The 27,489-nt window shown below is 44.2% G+C and overlaps 2 protein-coding genes across 6 annotated transcripts in view; one reads left to right on the top strand and one right to left on the bottom strand.

The window, feature by feature from the left end:
• Positions 1-67: 67 nt before the first annotated feature.
• On the bottom strand, positions 68-26,567 carry HPS4 (HPS4 biogenesis of lysosomal organelles complex 3 subunit 2). 4 transcript variants are annotated; one of them, XM_016129675.2, is made up of 15 exons: positions 26,446-26,534; positions 24,410-24,938; positions 22,671-22,761; positions 20,998-21,141; positions 17,195-17,302; positions 16,651-16,767; positions 14,941-15,035; positions 13,472-13,544; positions 11,615-11,651; positions 10,751-10,847; positions 9,249-10,149; positions 4,405-4,537; positions 3,789-3,897; positions 3,072-3,082; positions 1,266-1,370 (listed from the first exon to the last, which is right to left on the bottom strand). In XM_016129675.2, the coding sequence occupies exons 2-14, from the start codon at positions 24,448-24,450 to the stop codon at positions 3,073-3,075; spliced, it is 1,956 nt and encodes a 651-aa protein (XP_015985161.2). In that variant the 5' UTR covers positions 24,451-24,938; positions 26,446-26,534; the 3' UTR covers positions 1,266-1,370; position 3,072. The 4 variants fall into 4 exon arrangements, with proteins under 4 accessions (XP_015985160.2, XP_015985159.2, XP_036076419.1 ...); XM_016129674.2 differs by lacking the exon at positions 3,072-3,082 and having other exon boundaries at positions 68-1,370; positions 26,453-26,567; XM_016129673.2 differs by lacking the exon at positions 3,072-3,082 and having other exon boundaries at positions 68-1,370.
• Positions 26,469-27,489, top strand: part of SRRD (SRR1 domain containing) — a 14,147-nt gene continuing 13,126 nt past the window's right edge. Inside the window, exon 1 of one of the 2 annotated variants that reach the window (XM_036220527.1) lies at positions 26,469-26,750. In XM_036220527.1, coding sequence (XP_036076420.1) covers positions 26,581-26,750 — 170 coding nt within the window. In that variant the 5' untranslated portion in view covers positions 26,469-26,580. The remainder of the gene's footprint in view (positions 26,751-27,489) is intronic. The other variant, XM_016129671.2, reaches the window with a different exon arrangement.

Raw genomic sequence — 27,489 nt, 5'->3', positions numbered from 1 at the left:
TTTCTATATAAAATATCTCAACCCAACCTTAACTTTGTCACTAGAGATGTCACTAATTACTCAGAACTCAGTAGCATTTTTGGCTATTTTATTTTAGTCCTTGGAAACTTTTTTCAAGAAAAAGACCATGTCATAAACATATTTGTTCACTGAAATTGAATTATTAACATTGTGGTATTCAAATGAAATCTCAGTACTTGCTGTAAAACATTCAGTTAAGATTTTGGTAAATATTTTCATCCTGTGATCCGTACCGTATTATCGTGACATGTCTGACTGTAATGTGATAGAACTGGTGTAACTACGCCAGCCCAGAAACACACAAAGGAATGTGGTTCCCTTGCACACAGCTACTGCTGAAAAACACAGTTCTGCCTTTCCCCCAAAACATTTCGGAAACTTCCATTCGGGGACACGCACTCAAGAGAAACCAGCTGCGTAGCCCAGTTCTAACCAAGGGCACACAGCCTGGCCCGTTACCCCGCAATGCTCCAGGGCTTTTGGTGATCACTAAACTCCAGACTCACTTCCATGTTTTCAAGATTTGCTCCCACTGAGGGTATTCCAAAGAATCGGTCCCTAGTGTTAAATCCAGCTTCAGAATCCTAACAAGGTGGTTCCAGCCTCCCTGACTATTCCTGGCATTAAGTATCCAGCCCACCCAGAAGACCCATTCTGACGACAACCTGAGAGTGGGTGTTCCAGTCTGCTAGCTAACAAGCCCGTCTCCTCACTGCACAGTCACACCTCGTACCTCCTCCTGGAGACAGGGCTGCACAAACACTAGACTAGAGATAATTAGGTTCTACAAAAAACGCCAACGTGAATTTGCATGGTACGAGGTAAGGCTAGGATGCGACAGCAGCTGGAGTTGTCAGGTGCCTCAGGAAACTAACTGGCCTTGTACCCCTTCGGTGGAAGGAGCCAGAATGCCCGTCCTGCCCCAACGCTGCCAGTGTCACAAAAGTCTTTATTACACACTCTAGGTCTATGGACCTGAAGAACTGCCCCCTCACACCCCACAATCTGCAAAGGGTGTACCAAACACTCAAACACCATTACGTTCCTAAAAGAGAGAATATTCCCAGGAAAATAAAATAGAGGGGCTTTTCCCATTTAAAAACGACAGAGCTTCCTTTGCTGGTGTTCGACTTGATAGTCATCTCCAGGGCTGATGACCTTCCCACTGCAGCCCAGTTCAAAGTAAGTTCACCCCGTGCTTCAGCAGCTTCTGCTTGGCTTTGCCCGGGAGGCTGAAGGCACTATCCTGGGGACTTGGGAAGCCAGAGCTCCGCGTGGCCGATGCCAGCTGCTGGAAATAGGTTTCCTGGACAGGGTTGCAACAGGCATACACAGCTGTGGAGGCATTTCTGTGGGAGGAGGAGGAAAGACAACAGTCCGATGATGGCTATGCAAATCTCAGACCACATAGAGACCTCGAGAGGCACCTGAGGTTGGCCCTGCATGTCAGATGCTGTGCATGCAGCTGTCATGGCTCCAGGTTCTACTTATTCAACTGAATTCCAGGTTCAATGCCAATAACCATGTTCCCTTCCCTTCCTTTCAACTTACTGGATCCTGGGACTGTCCATGCGGCCACAGCCACAGGGCCTGAAGTTACAACTGAACAGATGAAATGATGGGTACACATTTTATTGATATAACAGCAGCCGTGCAAGACACTTTCCACACAGCCTGGCTGACTCCTCACACGGCGTTATGCAGTAGTAGTGTTATCCCAAATGATGGATGAGGACCCTGAGGCCCAGAGGTGGATAATGCTGTCAGGCCTCTGACGAGCACCGACAGTATCTAAGGAAGGGGTCTAGTCCACTACACGTACCAGGGCATTTAGAACAGTGAAGGGAGCGAGGGGACAGCAGAGGGAGGGGATGAGGGTCTGGTTCAAAGAAGGGCCCACTTGGGAGGAACCAACTGTGGGGCCAGGTAACCAGATGGCTCCTCAATCCTGCCTGTCTCTAACTATTTCCTCATTGGGCCTCAGTGTCCCCAAATCTAGTATAAGAAGGTAGAGTCAAGAACCACTAAAACTCCCCTCACCCAGGTCTCTCCTTTCAGACAAGGCAGGAGGGGAATTCCATCCTTCTCCAGCTTCTCCTTCTGGGGCCTCAAGGAGCAGCACGGGCCCACCAGTATTAAGTTTTTTATGCAACTCACTATCCAGCAGGACAAGTCATGGACAAGTCAGTACAGCCATGGAGAGGTGGGACTGCAGCCCGGTGGCTACAAGCTAATCCCAGCCCTGCTCTGTGTCCTTGGCTAAATCACTTGGCCTTTCTGATCCCCAGCTTCCTCATCTGTAAAGTGGATCTGACAACAGTATATCCCCTCAATGAGATGATTTAAGATATTAAATGAAAAGGAATATGTAAAAATACATATAAATTGCATAGCACACAGTGAGTAGTTTAGAAATCATAGCCGTTGTTTCTATTACTATTAAAATAAGCTAGATGTCCCAGTGCTAAAACATTCTCAGCTCCCAGGAAGGTGAAATACTGCAGGGCCATTTCACTTATTTCCATCCATCACAAAATACATACCCCACCCCCAACACAACCAGTTCTCTGCAAACCACGTCTAGGTTGCTGGCCTGGGATAGCTCTGACTTAAAGCCAGAGAAGACACATTATTGTGGAAAGACATTGAAATGTTGGCTAGAGTTGATGCTCTAGTGCCTGGCACTAGAGATGCTGAGATGCCTGGCACTCCGGTGTGGCAGGCAGCAGGCATCAGAACCTTGTCGCCATGCGAGCCCGGGTTCCAGGGTGCATCTATGTGAGTCCAGAGCCCACACCCCTCCCTCTTGACCACACTGCCCTCCTGAAACCAGAAACGTGTGGGAAGAACATGCATTTATAGAGTCAGAGTGATTGGACTCTGCCGCTTAATAAGAATATGACCCTAGGGCAAGTCACTTATCTTATTTGTGCTTCAATTTCCTCAATCTGTAAAATGAAGATAAACAATGCACTTGCCCAAATTGTTCCAAGGACTAAATGGGGATAATATACACATAGCAGGCACTCCCCTCTGACCCTCTAACTTGCCTTATTTTCTGCTACTGGTTTCATAGAGAAGCATGTAGAGAGAAAAAGTAGAATTCATTTGGTTAAATAATGAATGTAAATAATAATAATAATTAGCAGATCTACATCTACTGGCATGGAGACAGTCAATATACGCAATTGAGTAAAAAAAAAAAAGAACGTGTAAAACAATACAATAGTATGATTCTTTTTTCTAGAAGACTATTAAAATAATTAAAATAAAAATACTAATAATCTGTTTCATATACAAGAAATGAAAACCCAAAAAAATAAAACCTGGAGTAATATACTCCAAACTTTTAACTGTGGGTATCTTTCAGGTGTTGATAGGTCAGGGAGGAAATGTTTTATTTTATAGATCTGGGAGAAATCTGAATGTTTTTATAATGAGCACTCATGACTGGTCACTTCAGTATCATTTATGACAAGGAGACAGAAACCATCCTTCCCCAGTAATGGATGAAAGCTCTGAGTGTGAGGAACTTCGGTTTCCTCATTGTTGTACCTCACTGTCTAAAGCAGGTCTGAGCCCCAGAATGGGACCCAGAAAATACACAGTACAGGAAAGAATGAGAGTAGATAATGGCAGCCAAGGAGTGAATAACATCTTCTTTAACTGCAACGTTTCTCATTGAGTTATGAACAGGTCTCTTCCCCAGATCCCTGGGAAGCTGGTTCCTGGTACAGGGACTGCGAGGGTCTCAGAGGAAACCTTACCTGACAGTCATCTCGTACAGCGAGGGCAGCTGGGCAAAGTCAGAATGCATCAGGCTGACAGCCTGGAGGAAGCGGCGGTCCTGGTGCGTAGCCACCTGTGGCAGGTTTGCTTCCAGAAGAGGACAGAAGTTATGAGTAGCAGACTCCTTACCTCACCCCCACACCCCAATTCAGCACTGTCAGCTGTGACAGAACATGGCTCACAGCCATGAGTGTGGGTGCTGAGGGGGAGACAAAGGCCTGCCCAGGGTGGGCCCTGACAACTGCCACCACGCAGCAGAGTACACACCGTCCGCAGAAATGAGCATCACCGGGTTTGCGCATGAGTATCAAAATTTTAAGGCAGACCTTATCACAGATATTTGAACATGTGTGTACTTCTCTCAAAACGTTGGAGAAACAGCCAAAAAAATCACAAATGAGCAAGAAAGTGTTTGCCAAGCAAATTTTAGACGCAGTGGGAGCTGGGCTCCAAGTGAGAAAGCAACATCCTAACTAACTGCATGTCAGACAGCTCTGAGGAGAACACCAACTTCCATGGTGTGGCAGACCCCAGTTCTAACCTCTGCTCAGGTGCCCTGGGCCCACCCTTCTGTGCACAGTGCCGGCTCCTTACCTGTCAGCACATTCTGAATGCGGTCATAATGCATGAAGTTGTACGTTCTGCCGGAGGAGGCAGCCTCGTCTTTGGGCAGCGTCTCCTTCAGGTGGACCTCCAGCCCGTTCAGGGATGCCAGGCTACTGTGGTACTGCAGAAGGGGCCAAGAGAGGGGCATGGCTGCAAATTAAACTCAGTAGGCCACAGACTTAGCAAATAATCCTAAGGTTATCTGCGTGGCTACCTGACTTTGCAAAAAGGACTAGGACCAGTGTTTTTACCTGTTAATGGATAAGTACTAACTTCTGCCCTTATGTTCTAACACGTTTTTAAATTGTAGAAAACTCAGAAAATAGTGGTGAGCAGAAAGATAAACTTAAGGAAAAAAACAGAGAGATGGCCCATGATCTCACCATCCAGAAATAGCTACTGTTAGTCTCTTGGTACCTCTCCTTTAAGCCATGACTTTCCCGCCCAGGCCACATGTTTTTTACGGCACAACCGACCAGGTCCCCCACCTTCCCTCATGCTTCTCAACTGGGCCAAGAAGTTCTCTACTGTGCAGCTAGGATGATACCAGCCATGTACCATGCTCGAAAGGTCTGAGACACGTCAGTCAAATGGTTTTCTGTGTTCTGTGGTTCTGAGGAGGAACCTAGTTGAGAAGACTGTCTGGGAGGTGAGGCTTCAGCAGTGCGTTTTAAAACCCTCCCAGGGAAGAGTCATGTGCAGGTATAGCTAGGAACACTGGACTATACCATTTAGTATGATGCTTTCTTATAAAATAAAAATAGGATCAAACCATAAATAAAGACTGACACTAGTTTCATAACCTAATGATAGAGCATGCATTACTTTCTTCATCCTTGAACTATTCTCCTGCAAGGTCATCCTCTAATGGCTTTGCGGTATTCTTTAGCTCCACTCTGGGCTTGACCAAGTACACAGGTCACATCCTGATGGACTCATGCTGCAATGGGGCCTCCTGCAGCTCCCCTGGGGGTGCTTCAGCCATAAGAAGGCCACTGTTTCCAGACAGCAGACGGCCCCCAGATGAAGGACATCCTGTCTCACAGCCTAGTCTTAGCCAGATGACCAGGGGCAAGTTACAGAATTTTTTGTACCTTTCTCTCTTTTATTTTTTCATCTGCAAAATGGGGATACTACATGGCTGCCAAGTGAATTAAGTGAAATTGCATATATAAAAATCCTTTCTAAACTCTGAAGTGCTACCCTAAGGGAAGGGCATTTTTATAAAGTCAAGAAAAAAGAAGTGCTATCTCTTTAATAAGCATATATGACTTTGTGGACTGAAAACTTTTTCAAAAGCTTTGTAAATAAAATAAGTGCACATAAAAAGTACAAAGATGCAAATGGAATGTTTCTGAGGTGACTGTCATGAAGCTTAACTGTGATTTTTGATAGTGTACTGGGCCTACGTTACTTTTTCTATCTGAATGTCTTAGAAATGGCATTCAAAAGCAATAGGTCTGACATACAAGGTTTTATTTTATGGACTCATCTTTGTACCCCAATGCCTAGCAGAGTGTCAGGCTCCTAGTAGGTGCTCAAGGAATATCTATTAAACGAACAGATAAAGGAGCAGATCCCATGGCGAGCGCATTCAACTTCTGAGCTATCTGGTTTAAACTGAGGTGCATGGTCAAATCAAGGACACACAGGAAAGAAATGCACAGGATCCCCTGTTCAGGTCGCTGGTATAGCCTCACCAGCACGGAGCGTGACAGATGCGTGCGTGTACACGCCTCCATGGCATTCACCATAAAGTCTACCCACGGCTTCACTGGAAGCTTCTGGACCTGGGGAACCTGGTAACAGACATTCTCCCTATCCTCAGCCAGTGCCCACAGTAAGGGAAGGTGGGAACGGAGAACGAGATACGCCAAAACTCGAGTTTTCTCTGTTGGCGCTGAACTCTGCTTCTAGGATCTTCTGCCTAACTTGTACTCAAGATAACAATCACTTTGACATAAATATACAGTCACAAAATATTATAACAGATAATGTGGACAATATTTTACTGGAAACCAGGTGCTTTCATATATACCGGGGGTCAGCAAACTATGGCCTGTGGGCTAAATTCAGTCCTTAGCCTGAGAGTTAAGAAGGGTTTTTGTATTTTTATATGGTTAGGAAAAAAACTTAAAAGAATAATTTTTTGACATGTGAAAATTATATTAAGTTCCAATTTCTGTGCCCATTAATAATGTATTATTGGAACATAGCCGCACCATTTATTTACATGTTATCTATGGTTCTGTATTATAACAGAAGAGATAAGTACTTGCAAAGTGGAAAATACCCACTATGTGTTCCTTTATATTAAAAATTTGCCAACCCCTGGTATATATTACTATGTCTTCAACCCTCACCACAGCCCTATGAGACATGGAGCTGGAGCTAATTCCTGGATCTTCCGGCTTCTAGTCCATAGCAAAGCAAGTGGCTCAGATGTCAAAGTTGTGCCATAAGGTGCAGAAGAAACAATGCAGTAACATACATTCACTTGGAAGCACCCGTTTCATGAGGGAGGAGTGCATTTTCATATTTTATTTTAGCACTCGAACTGAACTCAAACTCATCTACTGTAAAGAGATAGCTCAATGTCCTATCATACCATTAATAACTGACGTGATCACTGTATTTGAAGGTCAGTGAGATTACCTTGGGTTTTGAGCAGGAAACTGTCAGTGGCTCTATGCTGCCCCCTGGTGTGAGCTTATTCTGTTCCCTCTGAGCCTATTCTAATTCCGATCTCTTCTGGCGGCTCCCTGTTCATCCCCTGTTTGACCCCACAACCTGGGCAAACATAAAGAGGTGGCAGTTGATCCATGAAAGACAAGATGGTAAAATGACACCAGGGTGCCTTGGTAGTATGTAACTTCAACAGGAAGCCCTTTTAAGGGGGGTATGCTCACTGTCACATCTGAGCTGTAGTTTACCATTCTGCAGGGGACTTGCCTTCCTAGAGAGTAGCAGAGGGCTGGGAAGGAAATCAGATCTGGGACAAAAAGGCAACAAATGGTCTCTCCGAATTATAAAACAGACAGCCTTCGGGTCTGGTCAACTATCCTCACTCTCACACCAGCAAGCTGATCAAAATTAGTTAGTCCCTACTCTCTTTAGAAAAGATGAGTTCTTCCATTAAGCTGCATTCTCTTTCCTGAGTCCTACACAAGACCAAACCCTACCCTACATGAAAACCCATGGTAGCCATTGTCAAGATGGATAGGCTGTGACAGACCACGTGACAGATCCATATCAAGAGCCACGGAAGGCAGGGCATTTCCCCTTTTCTCCACCTTCCCCCCTACCATTTCGAGATCAGATCAGTGGGGATAGAGAGGCTGGAGAAGGAGGATGAGAAACAAGCAGAATTCTGGAACTATCACTTGCTTTAGGTCTTTATCTCAACGAGGCCCAGTTTTCTTGCTGGTAAAACAGGAGTTACAACGCCTACCTCCAGAACTGTTCTAAGGGGTGGCTAAAATAAGATATAAAGTAGATAGTGTATAGTGATGTACAGAATATATTTTAATTTGCTTCCTTCTCCAATGCAGCCTGAATTATTTTTTCTTTTTCTTTTTGGGAGGAAGGTAAAAGAAAGATATTATATTTACTTTTTTGCATCCAAACAATGGGCCTTCAAAATATCATGTCTACAACTCAGCACTAAGCAGAAGAGACCATGAAAACCAATGCCTAGGGAGGTAGAAAAGACGTAAAGCTGCAATCCTGGGTCCCTGTGTTGTTATAAGAAGAAAGTAGAGAAGTCACTCAGAGCTCTGGTGAAGGAGGGTAGGGAAGTAAACAAGCCACCACTTGGTGACATGTGACACTGGCTTGTGGAAAAGAGAGAAATAAGCAAGGCAGATCTAGAGAGAAGCAGTCTCTGGCTCTGGGCTCTGAGCAAAGGATACTGCCATCCCTCCTCCTCTAAGCTCCAAGGTGACTAGCTCATTTATGGAGGGTCACAAGCCTTGCATGCTAATGACACAGGCTTAGAATAAAGTAGATTTAAGAACAAAAAACAAGGCAAGCCCCAGGAAACCATTCGCCCTGCAGCAATTTCAACCTGCTGTTCTTACTGCTACCACTTTTCTGCCAACTACAGCAAGGCTGTTACTATAGCAACCACATCTCTAGAGAAGGTACCACTAGAAGTGGGGAAGAGGCTGGAATGGGTTAAGAGGAGGCTTCTGGAGCTAGTTAGGATTTCAGATGTCTCAGGCCCTCTAGGAAGGAGCTCCAGATCACCCTGGTACAGTGGAGGGGCTGTGGAGGGAAGCAGGTTGGGGGCGAGGGGGAGGGCGCTCCCCAGAGAACTCCCAGCCCTGGCTGTCACACATACAGAGTACAGACTGTAGCTGACACAGATCCTAGAGCTGTCCAGGCTCAGAAGAGAGGCCATTAGTGGTGGTGACAACATAATAATCCTGTGCGTCTGGTCACTGCCTGTGTGATTACACTGTGTCTGGAAGGGCAGCACTTGTCACCAGGCCTACACAACTGAAGAGGAACCAGAGGCTCAGGGAAAAAGGCCTGTGTGCACAGTCACATGCCCAGAACCAAGACTCCAACTCATCTTCCCCTGCCCGAGGCCTATGCTCCAAGAAACTGGAAGAATACAAAAGCCCAAGACAAGCTCTTCACCTCATCTCACCTTCACAAAGCCAGGGAGGTAGGTACTAACACCATCCCCACAGTATTAACAAGGCCTTTTGCACATGGTCACATGGCAAGGCCCTTGTCCCCTAGGAGAGCATCTTCCCTGCCTGTCCATGTTCCCAAGAGGGAGGAGTGGGCTCCAGAGGGACTGGCGCAGGTCCGAGCAAACTCACCACCTCCTCGATAGCTGCACTATCTCCCAGCAGTGGGTCCTCGGCCAGCAGGGACAGCACCAGTCCTTTGACACTGTGAGTGTAGAGGTTCATGCGCACGAGTCCTCCACAGGATGCTGGGGTCAACCTGGAGTCAGTGCTGTCTGCACGGAGGCCGTGGCCCAGAGAGTCTGCGGAGCCTAAGTGGCATTCTGGGCCAAGGGCTGAGCGGTTCTCATGAGCCTCATCCACACACTGGTCCACGCCTTGTTCCCTCATGAGAAGCTTAGTTCCTCTTTGCTTCGAACCTAGGCGAGGCGGTGACAATGGTCCACTCGTCCTACTGGGGAGGAGGTCTTCCCTGGAAATGGAGGCTTGGCTGCTATCCCCAGGAAGGTCTCCTCGCTGCTCTAGCGCTCCATTCTGGGTGAGCATGTCAGGAGTGGAGGGAGAGAGGCTGCCTCCAATGGCTGTGCCCACAGGTGAGGCCTCAGACAGCTTGGGCTCCGGGTTGCCAGAGTCGCTGACAGATTCCTTGCAACGAGGACCACCGCCATCTGGGACATGCACACTTGGGAAGGCAAAATAACCTGGGGACATTCCCGTTTCCTGAGCTTCCGGAATGTGAATTTCAAACAAGTCCAGTTCCTCTTTCCCACTGGGTAAACCAGGTTCCTTCACCTGGGAGGAGCCGAGACCAGGACCCTCATCGCTGGCAGTGCTGTGCAGTTTTGCAGGCTGGATGCTCTCCAGATCACAACCAGAAAAGGGTCCATTCTCTCCACTGCCATCTGGCCGACCTCTGTCAGGGGGCCTGGACTCAGGGGTGGTCGCCCACGTCCTAGCCATGGATTCTTCATGCCTGCTGGTGTCTTCTTCCAGTGCACCCTTTGGAGGGTGTCGGGCCGGAGATGCAGGAGAGCTGGCAAACAAGGAACACGTGAGGAGGGACACACTGAGTGAATGCAGGGCCACCGCCCTGCCCGGGGGGAGACTAAAGCACTGCTTCCTTAAAAAGCAGGGCTACTGGTGACACCACAGAGCCCAAGAGGCCATCATGGTCAAAACACAGGAATAAAAATAAGGCCATGTCTGGCTCTCAGGGCTTCACACAGTGATGGCAGGATCATCTACTGAAAACGGCAGAGCACACATTTGGAGGACTACTGTGTGCCAGACCCTGTAATGGGTGCTACGCATACGCTATTTCCAACTTTCACAATGAACCCATGAAGCAGATGTTACTTGGTACAATTTACAGATAAAAAAGTTGAGACGCAGGTAGGAAATGTACTTGCCCAAGGTCACACAGTTGAGGATAAGCAATGGATCTGGGATTTGAAACCCACCCTCATGTCACTATGCCGGCTGCCTTTTATCTCTGTGCTGAAATTCCAGAAGCCCCTTCCAGGTCAGAGCACGGAAAAGACAGAGTTAAGGAAGGATGGGACATTTGTTTGGATAAACTCATGTAAGGGCGTCCCTAAAGCATGGTTTAAGATGAAACCCCTGTGCGCCCTTACCTAGTCATCTGCTCCCCTGGGAACTCATGGAGACTGATGGCTTCCTCTTCCGTCACGAAAACAGGCATGATGTGGACATTTGGGGGGAGCGCTACTCCTAGAATCACAAAGCAACAAGGAGAGGGCCCATCCCTGGGCCAGAGAAGACAGGGGGGCAGTAACGGTTCTTGGGGTGATGCATAAAACCTACACGCCAGCTCAGAGAGCAGAGCTGTGATGCATCCCTCAGCCCAGAACAAAAACATAAAACTGCCACAATTCCTGTGATCAGCAAAGAAGAACCCAGGTGGGCATCTTTACTGTGGAGACGACTGGTGGGGAAGAATTTAGTGGCACTTTAAAAAAAGACAAAAGTTGGAAAAAAGTACTTCCAACTGACAAAAGGGATGTGCCCCAACTTATACTTCAAAAGAATACAAAATAGCCCTCTGGGGGATGCCCCTACATCCCGCAAAAGGTCTTTCTGGCAGTTGCCATTTATCACGCCTTCTCCTAGTGAGGACCCTCTGGAACTTGTTTTGAGCAGTCTCATTAGAGTGAGTTAAGGAGGCTCTGAAAACGGGGATTTAAATGGTGTGCCTACACAATGCAGTATACATTATGGAACTATACACTTGAAACTTACATAATGTTATTAACCAATGTCACCCCAATATCTTTAATCAAAAAAAGGTGTACCTAAAATCACGAGCTTTACAATTATGAATTTAACGGGTAACTTTATAGTTGAAGCTCTACTTTCCTAATCTTATGAGCAGATGAAATAACCACGTGGGACTACTCGGCCTTCCACAGAATTTGTACAGGGACAGGCGGCATAAAAGACTGCATTCTCAAGATGCAACGATGCACCTCGCTACTTACCACGTTCCTGCAGGGCATCCCCTCCTGGAGGTATTCTCTGAAAATAAACAAATACAGGAGTTGGCGCTGGACACACCCTCCTCCTGACTTGACCATCAGGACTGTGCTATGCCATCTGCTGCTCATAAAACTTAGCCAGACCCAGAACGCTTGTCCCCAGCACATGCCAAGAGCAAAGCAAGTGGAAGAGAGGTTCCCCCAAACTGCCTGCTCACCACCAAGGCTGGAGGCAGGTGTGAACCTGGGCCCATACAGGCTACAGGGCAGCAGCTCCACCCAACGCACATCAGGCTTTACATTCTGATGTCTCAGTTTCTCTCCTCTGGGAATAAAAGTGAGGATTCGTGTTCTCATTTATACTTTCAGAGAACTTATCTCCTAGAATAGCCCTAACACAGAATGCACACAAATTCCATTATGACAGTGTGAAGGTCCTGTGACCCTCATGATAATGGATTTGATCTAAACAAAATGCTATGCCAGATCTAAGTTTATTTTGGTTCATAATCAAGGGGGGAAACCTGAGAATATGCTCAAAAGAGCTTTCCAGCCTTCTCAACCCAAAGGTTCCAAAAGGGCCCACCACAATAAAACAAAAACAAAAACTGCTCTTCTAGCCAAAATAACTTTCCTATGAAGTGACTTTCACTCCTATTTTCTGCTTAAAGAATAACATACGCATCCTGTCGCTAAAATATCTTTGGCCATTTTAAACAGCTGACTACAATTTTATGCAGTTTAAAGTGGTGTAGGTAAATTAATCACGTCTCTACTTTAGACCAGCAATAGGTAAACTTTTTCTGTAGAGGGTAAGACAGGAAATTTTCGACTTTGTGGGCCATATGCTCCCTGTCGCAACTACTCAATTTGCAGTCATAACTCAAAAGCTGTCCAATAAAACTCTGTAGGCAACTGACCCACAGGCCATACTCTGCCAATTCCCACCTCAGACACTTAAGTTATATCTGACTTTTCACTTTCATCAACCCTATTGTGATAAAATTTTGAGTATAAACCTTTTTCAGCTGGTAGATGATTTCCTGAGGATCAAATCCTAGAAGCTGAATTATTAGGAAAAAAGGAAATGGCATCCTTAACCCACTCATCAAATAGTTTACCAGAAAGGCTGTTCCAATGACACCTCCACCACCAGTGGGGAAGGAGCTTGACGAGAGCCCTGCCATCGTTTTTTGTTGTTGTCGTTTTCAAGTTTTTATTAGCGCTTATGTGAGCCAAACTGAGGACATGTGTGGGGAGCAAGATCTTAAATGTTCTCCGCACCATCATTTTAAATGTCCGATTTTATAAGTGCGAAGAGCTAGCCTTACTACACATTTAAACCTATAGCTTCAGATGCTAAGAGTAAATAAGTGAAACTAAAGAAAAAAGGACAGAAAGGAGGTATGCCAGATGCGAGCAGTGACTATCCCTGCACAGTCTAATTTTGAAAATTTTATTCCAATGAATGTGTATTTTTTTCCATTAAAAAAATAAATAACTGTAAGATGGAAGGAGTTTTAAGAGTTTCTGATTTCTTAAGTTATCTTTTAAAGTCTATCTCTAAAATCTAGCATCTTTCTGACATAAAGCCCATCCTTGAGAGAAGTCGAATTCAGTTCCACTTGGATTGAAGAAAAACCACTGTCCAAATTTATCATGAGGAAAGAAACACTTTCTTTCAGCCTTGATAAGACTTCACCCTTGAGGAAAATCACACTGACTGACCCAGGAACCTAACAAGATTAAGGGAAACAACCTCCCCCAGAGCCACCCCCACCCGTCTAGCATGGGCTCAGCCTTGCCAGCTGCCACCTGGGTGCAGAAGCATCCCAGCCAGGTAGGTAGACTTTACAATACCTGGTCCTGAGGTGCAGCTCGATGAAGCAGGACCTTGGCTGTAAGGGAGGGTGGAAGCTGGGTGCTAACAATCCTAGAAGGTCAAACACAGGAACAAGGACACCATAAGAAGAAATAGACTGCAAGACTCTGAATTGAAAAGATTCCTGACTCCCCATGTTGGCCAGGATTGTGCAGACACAGCTGGTGACAGTCCCAACTATTACAGTTCTTATGGAGGGCACCCGAACGATCTCCATCAGAATTTTCAATGTCCAAACCCTTTGATCTGGCTCATACCAAGAAGTATGCATGAGAATATTCACCACAGGGAAAAATGGTAAAGTCATTAAAAAAATGGGTAAACAATTTAAATTTCCACCAAAAAGAGAGTAGTTAAATCAATCATGGCACGAGTCTACCACCATGAAATGTGCAGCTACTATGAGGTAGACCAATATGGACTGAGAAAGAAATCTCGGTTCTGCACATTAAGTTAAGGAACCACACAATCCCATTTACATATAAAGCAAAAATAAACGAAATCAAAAAAATACATATTACAGAGATGTACAGGTGTGTGAAAACGCACAGCAAGGACAAAAAAAGGGTGCCCTCCGAATGCTAACTGTGGGGATGGGCTGAGAGTGAGGGAGAGTGAAGGGGAACTTTTCAATTGTACTCTGTGTGTTTCTCTCTGGGTTCATTTTTTATAATGAGAATGTGTTCATGTATTAGGTGTATAATTTAAAAACAAATAAGAAATACAAAATATGAAAAGGAAATAAATTCCATCTTTAATGACCCTGTCACCACTGAGCCTGGAGGCACCACAAGCTGATTCAGAACAACCATAATGAAAACAGGGGAAAGAAACGAGGGGTCTAATATGTTGGAAGCCATTGTGAACGGGAGACTATGCGTGGTCCTTCTCTGTCATCCCACTTCATTCTCCACAAAGTATTTCTATTTTCAGTAGAGAAAAGAGATATCAAGCAACTTGTCCAAGGTCACATGGCTAGGAAGGAGAGAAGCCAGGCCTGATAACCCAGCCTGTCAGGCCTCCAACCCTCGCAACCTGGAGAGCTTCTCCAGTTGCACATTCATCTGGTTGTCAGAAATCTCTGGGCACATAGCACGGGCCCTGCCTGCCCCTGGGCTGAGAACAAACCCTCTACGAGGACGATGGCCTTGGAAGATGCATGGAGTGGCTCATGAAGAGGCCCTCCAACCACATAAGGAGGTGTCAAGAGATCTTAGAGGGCAACCAAGAGACAGACCCAGCCAAGAGGCCAGCAGGAGCTTGAGTGGAAGCGGTAAGGCTGCTTTGCCCTAAATCAAATCTAAACTATTTGATATTTGCCAAGCCAGCCCACTTGAAACTGGCCCGAGATCAAGCTCCTGCCTGTGATCTGGAGGTGGCCACAACTGGGATGATCACGTCAGCAGCAGGGAAATAGGGCGGTGGAGAGAGGTCTGGTGTTACTCACAGTCCTTTATAGAGGATGCAGCCAGCTAGAATGTGAGGGGAGCGCTGGCAGGTCTGTAAGATGAGGGCCGCCTTCAGCAAGAGCAGGGGTTCCACCTGTGCAGAGTAAGAAGCATGCCCACAAATTAACAAGCTTGCAAGCAGCAAGGAAAGGGCCTTGTAGAACAGACCTAAAGCCCAGAAAAAGGAGACTGTCACACAGTAAAATCTGTGTCCTCACTATACCCAGAACTGCTGACACCATGAAATGCCAAATTCTTGGAACCAGGAGGCTCCTTAAAAGCTGAAAAGTACAGTGACTAGGGCATACGCCTATTCACAGGGGACAAAGTAGACTCACTAGGAAACCCTGACTATCAATGCTGAGACCAAGAGGCAGCAGGAAAGGAGAAGTGAAAGTCTCAAATGCAAGTCATGGTGCCAGGTGAAGCCCACCTCCCACCCCCACCCCCACTCTCTCCCCTCCCTCTGAAGCACGAGCACCACTGCGACACAGCTGGCTTGATGTCTGGCTTGACGTTTCCAAAATTCTATTCCATAACATACAGTGAAAACATCACGAACTTTTTCACTTGGGGAAATATGTCTCAGTTCCACACTCCTTGTAAGGAGTCAGCTGCCTAAAGTACCTAAAAATACCAAAAAAAGGATCTGAACCTGGTCAAGAATGACCAGAAATAGCTAAAAGTCTCTTTCTATTTCCTGCTTGGCAGCTAGAACCTGCAAGTACCCGTTAGCTGTTAGAACTGAGAGTTAGAACTGAGAGTTAGCAGAGCCAAGCTCAGCAGCTGCTGCCACGTGAAGAGGCTGAGTTTATTCTTTCATGGCCTCAAGACAGAGCCCAATCCCAGGCAGCCATTCTGTAAAGCTGGAAGAGGGGGCCAACTTCCAGAAGCCCAAACAAGAGCAGGGAAAATCCATCCCCATTGCTAGCAGTCACAGTGTCACACCTCTGTTAAATGGGCACCACTAGTGACAGCCCTGAGACCCAGCCCACACATAACGGAAGGCTGGTATCACAGAATAGGTCTCATCTCCTCACTCAGGTGGTCGGTTCTTCAGAGAGTATGGCTTTGCACCTCCCTTTGAACATCTGAAGATGTGGTGTTCAACACGATCAAAGACACAGAGCTACTGGTAGCACAGGCAGTCAGGTCAGACACACAGGCAGCCTATATTTCACTGAGTGCCAGTGGCAAATGGAATGGCTCAAAGAGACAAAACACTTCCCAACCACCCTCTCCCAGATATGGTGACTCTGTTTTTAAAATGTTAGCACTAGGCATTTTTGATGTTGAGTATAATTAACTCATATAACATTAATATTGAGAGAAAAGGGGACCTTCAGATCATTGAGTTCAACATTTTGGGGAATTAGCGAAATAATAATACCCTTATTAATTATTTACTTTGTGTCACTTAGGTATGATCTCATTTCACCATCAATACAGTTCTGGGAGGCAGGTGTTATGATACCATTTTATGGATAAGGAAAGTGAGGTTCTGAGAGGGGACATGACTTGTCCAAGTTCAGACAGCTAGTGACGAGCATCACAAAATCTGAGTGCAGATATTAACGATCACCTTTACTACAAAATGACACACTCTAGTCACCTGTCTCGATACATAGTTCATTTAAAGGGGGAAATAAAAGAGTGTCCAGAAGCTCTACTCCTATACATGGAACAAATAAAGGGGATGAGAATGTTACTTTAGTTCGGTCCAAGTTCCAGAGGGAAGTGAATATCTTATGCAGATCACTGGTGTTTTTCAGAATTTGTTCAATGAAGGTGTCCCATTCGGCGCTCAGGTCTTCCTGAGAGCAGTTCTAAAACAGAAACAGCCTGAAATCAGTATCTAAGATTCTGAGAGACACACTTGTTGGTAAGGATCCCAACTACTGTAGAAATTATTCTTGATACAGTAAACTGGCCAGAGGAAGGACCCGTTTTGCATTCCTACACACACGAGATCTCACCTCCTACCCCTACCTAACACAGACCCAGTGCGCCTGCGGGGGAAAGATGGCAACTATCCCAGGGAGAGGAGATGGAAATAAATACCTGGAATGAATGTGACCAACACCACTGAGAAACAAAGGCATTCAAGAGGGGCTCCAGGAGTCCTTGACCTTGTTGCTGGACACAGTATATTTATGTAAGGTATAACAGACCTCAGAGCTAAGTGCTGTGTTTTTGGAATATCAGTTTTGCTGAAGAGGCCCCACATAAGTCTTTTTAACACTATCCTCATACCTTGTAAGCCAGAGAAACAGGTCCATTGTAAAAATTAAAGAATCCAATCAGCTGATCTAAAAATTGCTGGCAGCTGATATCAGGGAGCTCCAGAGAACAGCCCAGCACCTGTAAAGAAGGAAATCAGTAACAAAGGCATTTTCCTGTACTCTGAGACCAGGGCCAGAATCCTGGCCATCCAGGCCTCACTACAGCCAGATTTCACGACCCATTAAAATGGATCCGCGGCCTGGCCCTACACCCTCCACTCCAGCTAAGCTGGCCTCCATAAACAGTATTGTACTTCTGTTGCCTAACTTGAAATACACTCCTTCCTATTCATTTGCCAATCCCCTTCGGTGCCCACCACAGATTCTAGCACTTCCATGGTGCCAGTTCTAATTACTCTAGCCCATGCTTACCTCTTTTTGGACCCCATGTAGTGTTAGGACTGTATTTGAACATTGGATGCTTAACAGGGGTTTCACTGCAAACACTGGGCTCAAATTATTTCACGGATAGCCATTAAAGGTTGAAGTACTTTGAGCACAGAAACTGACTGAACCATCACACAGTTCTAGAAGTTCAAAATGCTGAGTGCAGTGTTTACTTCTATGGAAGATAAATACTTGTTCAGTTAGAAAGTAATCTAGCTATATGTTTCAAGAGCCTGAACAAAGTTCATGTTCTTTGACTCAGTAATTTTACCTCAAGGACTTTTTCCTAACCCTTTTCCCATTTGCTCCAAGATAACTTGCAGATTACAGTCCTAGCCTTACCCTCAAAGTTTGCCATGAAATATCTCGCTTTTATTATGATGTTCGCATCACTCTAGTATAGCGATAGTCTTTGAAAACTAATGACATCATTTTATCTAAAACATTCTGTTTTTAGTAGTTCGATCGCTAAAATGTCAAATCCTAGAAAATGTAGCATTTCTATGCAAGCTGTACTTTTTTTTCTAAACAGGAAAAGGGCTAAAGGAATCATCAAAAACTTAAACAACCTGAAAGAAAATAAATTTAAAAATTCCTTTTGAATGTAAGCTCCATTGGGACAAAGACCTTTGTGTTCTTCACTGATATAACCTAAGAGTTTACAAGTCTGGCACAGAGTGAGTGCTTACTTCTTCCCCAACTGACCTAGACTGAATGCAATTCTAATCATAATCCCATCAGCTTTTTTTTTTTTTTTTTTTTAGAAACTTGACCAACTGATTCTATAGTAGAAATGCAAAGAATCTAAAATGTCCAAACCTATCTTGGAAAAAAAAATGTTGGAGGACTTATATGACCTGACTTCAAGGCAGTATAGTACTCCTACAGGCTCTTCAAATAGATCGATAGAAAAGAACAGCCAGTCCAGAAATAGATCTATACTTAAATGTCATCCAACCTTCAATGAAAGAGCCAAAGGAAAGAATCCACTAGGGAAAGGAAAGTTTTGCAACAACGGTGCAGGAATTACTGGATATCCACATGGAAAAAAAGGACTCAACCTCTACTTTACATCACACACAAATATCAATCCAAGATGGATTAAATACCTAAATTTAAAAGCTTACACTATAAAACTTACAAAAAAATTGGAGAACATCTTCTCCAATGAGGTAGGCAATGGTTTTAGACAGGATACAGAAAGCAATAACCATAAAAGTGATAAATTAGACTTCATTAAAAGTAAAAATGTCTGTTAATCAAAAGACATCATTAAGAAAATTAATATGCACACTACAAATTGGGAGAAAATATCTTTAAAATATATATCTGACAAAGAACTGGTATATAGGATACATAAAGAACTCTTACGACTCAATAAAAAAGAACAACTCAATTTTAAAAATGGATAAAAGCTTTGTAAAGACACTACTTGAAGGAAGATATACAAGTGGCCATTCAGCACACGAAAAAGCATTAATATCATTAAGTCGTCAGGGAAACAAATTAAAACCACAATGAGATACTACACATCCAGCAGAATGACTAAAATTACACAGACTGACACCATCAATGCTGATGAGGACACGGAATTCTGGTATATTGTTGGTGGGAATGTAAAATAGTACAATCACTTTGGGAAAAGGGATGGCAGTTTCTTATAAAATCAACACACACCTACCCCATGACCCAGTAATTCTATGCCTAGATATACACCCATGAGAAATGAAAACGTATGTCCACAAAAAGACTTGTATAGGAATGTTCCTCAGAACCACATTCTTAATTGCCCCAAACCAGACACAGTTCATGTATCCAGAAAAAGACTGGAAAGTAGACTGTGATATATTCAGACAATGAAATACTATTCAATGATCAAAAAGATGCACTGCTGATACATGCGCTAACATGGCTGGTTCTCAGAAACACTAAGCGGCATGACAGGGCCTGTAAAGAGGAATGCTACATGTATGATTTCACTCATATGATGCTCTAGAACAAGGAGAACTAATCTATGGCAGAAGAAATTCACAACAATGGTTGTGTGGGATGGAGGTGGGTGGATTATAATTAACTGGGGAAGGACATAGAGAACTTTTGAGAGTGGTGCTAATATTCTGTATCTTGATAGGAATTTATGTTATAAGGTGCAGCATTTGTCCAAATGCATCAAATGGTATACTCAGGATTTGTGTGTTTCATCATACATAAATCTTGCATCAAAAGGAAAAAAGGACCACAAATAAATACTGAGCTTTATTTAATATTATGCATGATGAAGTATTTGGGGCTAGAGGTTGGGGAGGAATATACTAACGTGTGCAACTCTGAAAAGCATTAACATTAAAAACTGAATCGATAGGAAGATAAAGGGATGAACAGATAAGTAATAAAGCAACTACAATGAAATGTGCATTGCAGAATCTAGGAGGTACAGCTGACCCTTGAACAACATGTGGGTTGGGGCACAGATCAGCTCAAACAGTCAAAAATCCACATGTAACTTTTTGCTCCCAAAAAACTTAATCACTAATAGCCTACTATTGACCAGGAGCCTTGCTGATTAACATAAACAGTAGATTAACACATAATTTGTTTGTTACATGTATTAAATACTGTATTCTTACAATAAAGTAAGCTAGAGAAAATGTTAAGAAAATCATGAGAAAAAATACATTTATAATATTTATTGAGAAAATCCACATATAGGTAGACCCACATAGTTCAAACCTATGTTGTTCAAGGGCCTACTGTATGAATATTCACTGTAAAACTCTTTCAACTGTTCGGTATGCTAAGAAATTTTCATAATAAAATATTGGAAATAATACCTGCAAAGCTGAATATACTTCCTCACACTTAAACATCCATTCACCTCGGGAACAGTTTAAAATAAGTGTAGGCATAGGAAAATAGCACTTTACAGTACAGGACACTACAAGCTATAAAGAAATGGTTTTTATTTATTTTTTTAATGGTTTTTTAAAACCTAATATATATGCATCAATGTCTTAAGAGTTTCTGGGTCACTTACCCAGTAAGTGCAGAGAGTTTAAGGAAGTATAAAGTATACAGAAGAAAACAGAGTAAAGAGAATTTCCGAAGGTTGGCTTAAGTCTTTCAAAGGAGAGGAGAAATTAGCCATGTGCTATGCAGGATATGTCAGAAACGTTTTGGAGAGCACTCAGGTATGATGGGCACCTGTAGAGAGTGACACAGGAATCATGAACAATACTGGACACAGCACATGGGGATAGGAGAGGAGATCCTGGCTTGAGAGCTATGGAGAGGATTACTTTCTAAACCGTATCACAATTCTTATCACAAAGATATATGACTCATGGTAAAGGTGACCCTGTCAGCACTAGTTTTGCCTGTTCAACTTACCCAAAGGTAATCCCCATCAACCGTTATGGCGAACTTGAGTTTCCGCAGACGAATGAGAGTGGGAGGAGAGCCAGAGATGTCAGAAATACAGTGGACAGCTCCAGCAATCTGTCCACAAAGCAACTCCTGTTGATCAAGCAGGGTCTATGGGAAAGGAGCAAATTCCAGACAGGAAGTTGAAATTGCTGAACTCTTGTGTCATTCCTTAGAGCAGTGGTTGGCACACTATATAGCTTGCAGGCCAGATCTAGTGGGTCACCTGTTTTCATATGGGCCATCAGCTAAGGATGGTTTTTATGTTTCTTAAGGGCTGTCAAAACAACAACAAAGAATATGTGATGGAGACCTTACATAGCTTGTAAAGCCTAAATATTCACTCTGGCTCTTTTTAGACAGTTTGCCAACACCTGCCTAGATGATTAAACCATCACAGAATACTCACAATGAACACATAAGATGACTGCACAGAACTACATTTTTGTTCCCAGGATTATATCCTATAATATAATTTAACCCATGTGCATGGGCAGAAGCATGAACCTTTCATCCCTATTCAAAGCCCCTGCCGAGTGGCCAAAGCAGCCTAGATTAATCCCAATTATCCAAGTCAGAGAGTAATCACATGAGTGAATAAACAGACCTCCTAATCAGTCTTAGCATCAACTCAGCTGTGGGGCAGCCAGACATTATGTGATGAACAGAAAATATATAAAGAATTCTGGCCTAAAGGAACCAAATTTGAATCTACTGAAGGGAGTCTAGATCTTACTACTAATTTAAAGGAAATAGAGCAGATAAAAGACACTAAATGACACTACCGTGAGAAAGTTATCAGCCAAATACAGAGCATGGGACATTCTCACATTCTACTACACAAATGACCTGATTTCTTTAGTAATTCAATGGCAAAGGGGGGAAAAGGATGAGTGGGTGAGGAGTGCCATACAGTAAAAAGGACTTCGAACACAAAATAACCAAATGGAATATGTGGAACTTGTTTGGATCCTGATTAGGAAAAAGAAAGAGAAAGGGAGTCAGAAGGAAAGAAGAAAGGAAGGTAAGTCTAAGTAACATCTACAATAATAAGGCAAAATTTGAATACAGACACTATCAGATGATATTAAGGAATTACTGTTACTACTTATTGTAATTGTTAGGTATGATGTTTAAAAAAGTCCTTTTCATTTAGAGATGTTACTTGCTACTTGTGAGATGACACCATGTTTAAAATTTGCTTCAATGTACTCCAGAAAAAAAAAAAGGAGGGGGAGAGGTTAGGATAGATCATATAAAATTGGCAGTGTTGATAAATTGTTGAAGCTGGTGACAGCCATATGAGGGTTTGTAATACTTTTGTATATATTTGAATAAAAGTTTCATTTTTTTTTTTTTTAAAACAAGCCAATCAAAAATTTGGAGGAATGAGGGCAGACAGAAAATTATGATGGTAACAGAGAGCTAGAGAAGACAGAAGAAGTACCCAGCTGCCTGGGAGTTTGAAGGCCAGAACAACAAAAAATAGTACAACTAAGAATAAGAGAGCAGAAATGTCAATTTCCTAGATTATTTATATATAAAAAAAAAACTGTCCTAATGTAAACTTCATACTTTTGAAAAGTCATTGCTTTGAGGCAGTGAGATCCCCACAGAACACTAATATATATGTGGCTTACCTGGGAAGGATAAAAATAACAAATGCCAGCTCTTGTTGGATCTCCTTCTTCCTTTACCTTTGAACCATCATAAAGAAAAAAATAATTCCACCTGGCAAGAGAACAGAATGGAGCCATGTTTCCTTTCATCCAGTGATCAGGGCATTTGAAAACACAGCTTCCTATTTCCCAGCCCAAGAAGAGCTCATTACTCAGTGTTTGAAAAGCCTTCTGGTGGCCCCGGAGGAGAAAGAACCCAGTGGCTACAAATAGATAAAAACCATTTCATAAGTGCAGTTAAGTCAAACTAAAAATATGCCCTATCCAGCTGTCAAACCATCTGTGTGAAAGACAGACAAGTAGCTAAGGAAAGACTGAGAGCCCACAATGATGCCTCTAATTTAAGACACTGAACCTTAACTATATAACCACATGGTCTGGTAAATTCTTTTAAGGCTCTGATAACAAAATAATTAGGGATGTCTTAGATGCACTCCTCACAACTGCTGGGCACAATGATCTACTGAAATATCTTTTCTACCAGGAATTTACAGATTCATTTAACAAACACTATTCAGGGCCTGTAGTGTGTGCTGCCTTTGCTGGCCCTGGGGCCATGGCGATAAAGTGCATGTTTCAATACAGGACAGTGAATCTACAATGGGAAAAACAGGGGCCTTTGAGAGATCAGAGAAGCACAAACCCCTCTCTGCCTGCCAAAACTTTACGAGGATAACTCGAACACGATCCCTCCGATCCCCAGAGGAATCTCTTCTCAATTTCCACAACCCTGTGTTCTTCCCTAAAGTCTTATTGTCTACTCTGCAGTATAATTATATCTTTAAGATCATAAAGCAAACTCCACAAAGGCTGGACCTGAGCTTTACTTCTAAACCCAGAACCTAAGGAGGAGCTGTGACCACTCTGTCACCCGTGCTCTTCTCTTCCCTGGATCCCCACCACCCTCTCTGGTTCCCACCTTATCTTCCTGATGACAAGCACTAACTCAGTTTCTTGTTCAGTCTCCTTTCTTCAGTTCCCAGCAACTGGTTTCAGGGCAAGTCCAGATCAAAAAGCCTCAAAAATGTTTTAAACTCAATTCAGAAACCCCACTGGCGGGCTCCATTCTACCCTTTCCTTATGTCCTATGGTTGAAAGCACCCCCAGCTCTTCCAAGCACACACAAGAAAAAAAGCAGAAATTTTGAAATGCTCCATCTTTTTGACTTCCACACATATGTATCAGTCACTAAACCCTGCTCTTTCTACTTAAACCATGCTTTTCATGCTCATCTCCTTGATTAATGTTTGCTGAACCAAACTATGAGAGAAGCTTAACCCATTTGGGGTTGAGACGGCAATGGAGTTGCAGGCAGATGTTGTGTAACACCCATCAAGAGATAACCTGAAGACTGGCCAAACATCTTCTCATGGTGTAATTCTGCAGTCAACCATTTCTGGTCTTTCAAAATTAAAGACTCCAACGCCCACGATATTATCAGACATGCATGATCCAAACATGGTTATCTTCTCTACAATCTACCAGCAAGGCTGGACTCATGTGAACACTGCAAGAGGCTTGCAAGTTTACAACACAGCGCTAGTGAGAAATGGCTCACACACTTGATTCAGCGGTTTTAGGAAAATGACACTTTCTTCCTTAATCAAATCAAGACAGTCTCGCTGGGGATTTTCAGTTAACCCAAAACATCCATCCAGGAGCCTGCCAGAAACTAAACCATGTCAGGCCTTGCTACTCACCAGGAGGCTGACTTCGTCTCTCTTGAGGTGGAGGTGGCCATTTACTTTCTGGTCACCTTCATTCTCTTTAATTGGGTTTTCTTGTCCAGTTATGGGTTCTTTCTCCCCAGTAGTGACCGTTCTTCTGTGTCCCCAATCCAATAAACCCGGATGTGAGAGGTTTAAGTATTTTCAGTCACAACTGTCACTTGCTTAGTTTTTATTCAGCATGAAAGTTCTACTTCCCTCCTTGCAGGTCCTTCAGTTCCATGAATACCTCCACACCTCTTAGAACTCTGGGAGCAAATATAATAAAACAAGAGAATTCTACCAGAAAAGTCAGATCCACTAATCTGGTTCTGTGAGCATCAGCTCTCTGGCTCTCTGCAGAATAACCTCTTCAAAAAACTCCTTGCCAGGAAAACCCAAAAGGGGAGGTACATGCTGAAGATGGAGTTCTGGGGTGATTTCTAGCTTGTCTGGTCCAAAACCATTCTGGAGGTTCTTTTAGAAGTTTTGAAGCTTCCTGTTCCGATATCAGTGTCTTGCCCTAAAATAAACACAAGGAATAGATTATTTCAGAAACCCACAAGAGAGCATGTGACCCAGCAGGGTTAAGCAAGTGGTGTACTTCAAAAGAGTTTTCTAGAAAGTCAAAAATTGTTTCAAAATAAAAGAGAGGGTAACAGGACTTCAGAGAAAATCCCTTAGTTTCTTCAACAATGATGCCCCACAGAAGATTAAAATTAAATAAGTAGGGTGAAGCTCCGGGTGCGAGGACAGCTATACAAATAAGATAACTGCTGTAGTAATAATGATACTTAAATTGAGGAACTGTCACCTTGGCAGCTCTGAAGTTATCTGAAGAACTCTGGAGATGGGCAAATTTCCAAAAAAAACAAAGAATTTAACAAGTGGCTTTCAGACTCCCACGAGAGGAAAAACAGCTCAGACTATCATGGAATTTCGAATTCCGAAGGCGACCCTGGCATCATTTACTCCACTCCTTATCTCTTAAAAATCATCTTCAAAAGTTACTTGAGTTTTCTGGCTTACTCCCTCCAGAGATAGATAGTTCACAGTGTTAAATTTATTCTTCCACCAAGCTAAAACTGTCCTTCCAATAGCACTCACGGACTGCATAATACTCTACAGGAAAATGAAACAAAGTCTAATCTTTCCAAAAGACAATCCTTTGGTCCCTTCAAAACTGTGGACCTACTGTCACTTTCTCCAAGATTAACGTCCCCAGCGACATTTCAAATGCTTGCTCATCATCTGTCATCCTCCTGAGAATACAACAGAGTTTTTTAAAGCTTAATTTATTTGGTAGAGAGAAGTCTCCAGAGAGGAATCCACTGAATCTCTGATGGCCTGTACAAACTCTATCTGTTCTCAGTTCTAGACACCTTGAGGTGGGCCTCCAAAGGGTCACACTCATGGTATTCTTTTAAGCATATCTGGATGCCCGTGGAGAGGCTCTAAGCTCTTGAAACAAAGGACAGCGGCCTGATAGCGCCTACACCCTTGTTTCCAAAGGACTGGGCCCTACACTGCCCAGGTCCAGTCTCTTATCTCTGAAAGGTCCTGAAGAGGCTGGTAATGGCCCTGGGGTAGGGCAGCTATTGGGATGCCACCAGAGAAGGCTCTGGCAGCCTGTGAAGTGGCAGTAACGACCCTAGGGAGTCAAGATTGGTCGGCAATGGCCTGGGCGGGGGCGAGAGGTGTAGAACGTGGCCTCAGTGTATTAGCGAGACAGGCAAAAAAGGGCGCTAACGACTGCGAAGGGCCAAAAAGCGCTTGGTAACCGTCTAGGGTACTGGGAAGTGTCTGGCCTCAGCTCCAGAGGCTGGGAATTGATGGAGAATTGGTGAACAAAGGCGCTGGGGTCAATCTGGGTCCGGTCACGTCGCGGAAAAGCCGCGATGAGGCGCTCTCGGTCGCGGTCCCGCCCCTCGGCGTCCCCGCACCGTCCACCCGCCACAGTAGCCAGGCAGCCCGGGGGTCAGGCTTCCAGATCCCGAGTGTGGGCAGCAGCGGGGCGCAGCGAGTCCCACCTGGTACCTGCGCGCGCCTCTGAGAGACCCCTGTATCACGGGCCGCCCGCACCTCCGGCCTCTTAGTTTCCGTAGAGCTGGCGCGCGGCGATGACGTAGTACAAGCGAGTCGCGCGGCCGTGACGCCAGGGGCCAATGGCGGCGGTAGCGCTGGAACCCTGGCAGGCTGCGGCTCCGCGGAAAAGGCGCTCCGCGGCTCGGCGTCCGCAGCCCACAGAGGCGGCGGCGGCGGCGGCGGCCCCGGGCCGGGAGGCAGAGCCTGAGGTGGACAGCGGGGTTCTGCTTCGTCGCATCCAGAAGGCCGGGTGAGCGCGCGGTCGGCCTTGGGTCCGAATCTTCACGCCTGTCGGAACCTCAGTCTTTCAACCCATAAAGTGGGAATAACCGCAAACTTTCTAAGGGGTTATTGTGAAGATTTAAGGAAAGTAACGAGCTCATTGCAGACTGGATTATAGTAAACGCTCAACAAAGTTTGCCATTCCTTTTACTACAATTACAACCGCGTGACCTTGAGCAAGTTAATGTAATCTTTGTGCCTCAGTTTTCTCATCTGTGTGGTGGGCATGAAATTAGTACCCAAATAGGCTCGTTTTGAGGATTCAGTGAACTGTAAACATTTGGAACAGTGCCTGGGTCATAGTAAGCCCAGTTCCAATGTTCGGTATTAGTATTATGCCACTATTGGTTATTATTGTTATTACTAATATTAAGGAAGCAATACGAACACGTGATTGTCATCTTCATGACTCATTACTAGTTAATTGAGCTGCTATGTGCCTGGCACCGATCGGCTTGCGCATTCTACACATTTTATCAATGAACATCTTAGCCACACTAGGATGCTGGTGGTGCCAAGTCTTAAAGATACATAGATAATGTATGAAACTAGATTTTAAACCTATGTCTTTGCGACTCCAAAACCTGTGCTTCAAGGCTCTCCGTTATTCTGTGTTATACTGTCTCCCGTCCTTCCATGCCTTGCTATGTACCTTAATTGGACTTAGAACAGTGCCTAACACGAAGGAAGCACCCAGTAAATGTTAC

Source organism: Rousettus aegyptiacus, unplaced genomic scaffold (genome assembly GCF_014176215.1).
Source record: "Rousettus aegyptiacus isolate mRouAeg1 unplaced genomic scaffold, mRouAeg1.p scaffold_m13_p_5, whole genome shotgun sequence".
Classification (NCBI taxonomy): Eukaryota; Metazoa; Chordata; class Mammalia; order Chiroptera; family Pteropodidae; genus Rousettus; species Rousettus aegyptiacus.
Note: the sequence above shows the minus strand (reverse complement) of the source record. Positions and strands in the feature narration are given on the sequence as shown.

Coding starts and splice junctions, on each gene's coding strand:
- HPS4 (XM_016129674.2), bottom strand. CDS start 24,450: ATGGCCACCTCCACCTCAAGAGAGACGAAGTCAGCCTCCTG. Junction 13,545..14,940: donor TGCATCCTCTATAAAGGACT/GTGAGTAACACC, acceptor TTGACCTTCTAG/GATTGTTAGCACCCAGCTTC. Junction 11,652..13,471: donor GAGCTGCACCTCAGGACCAG/GTATTGTAAAGT, acceptor GTTTATTTTCAG/AGAATACCTCCAGGAGGGGA.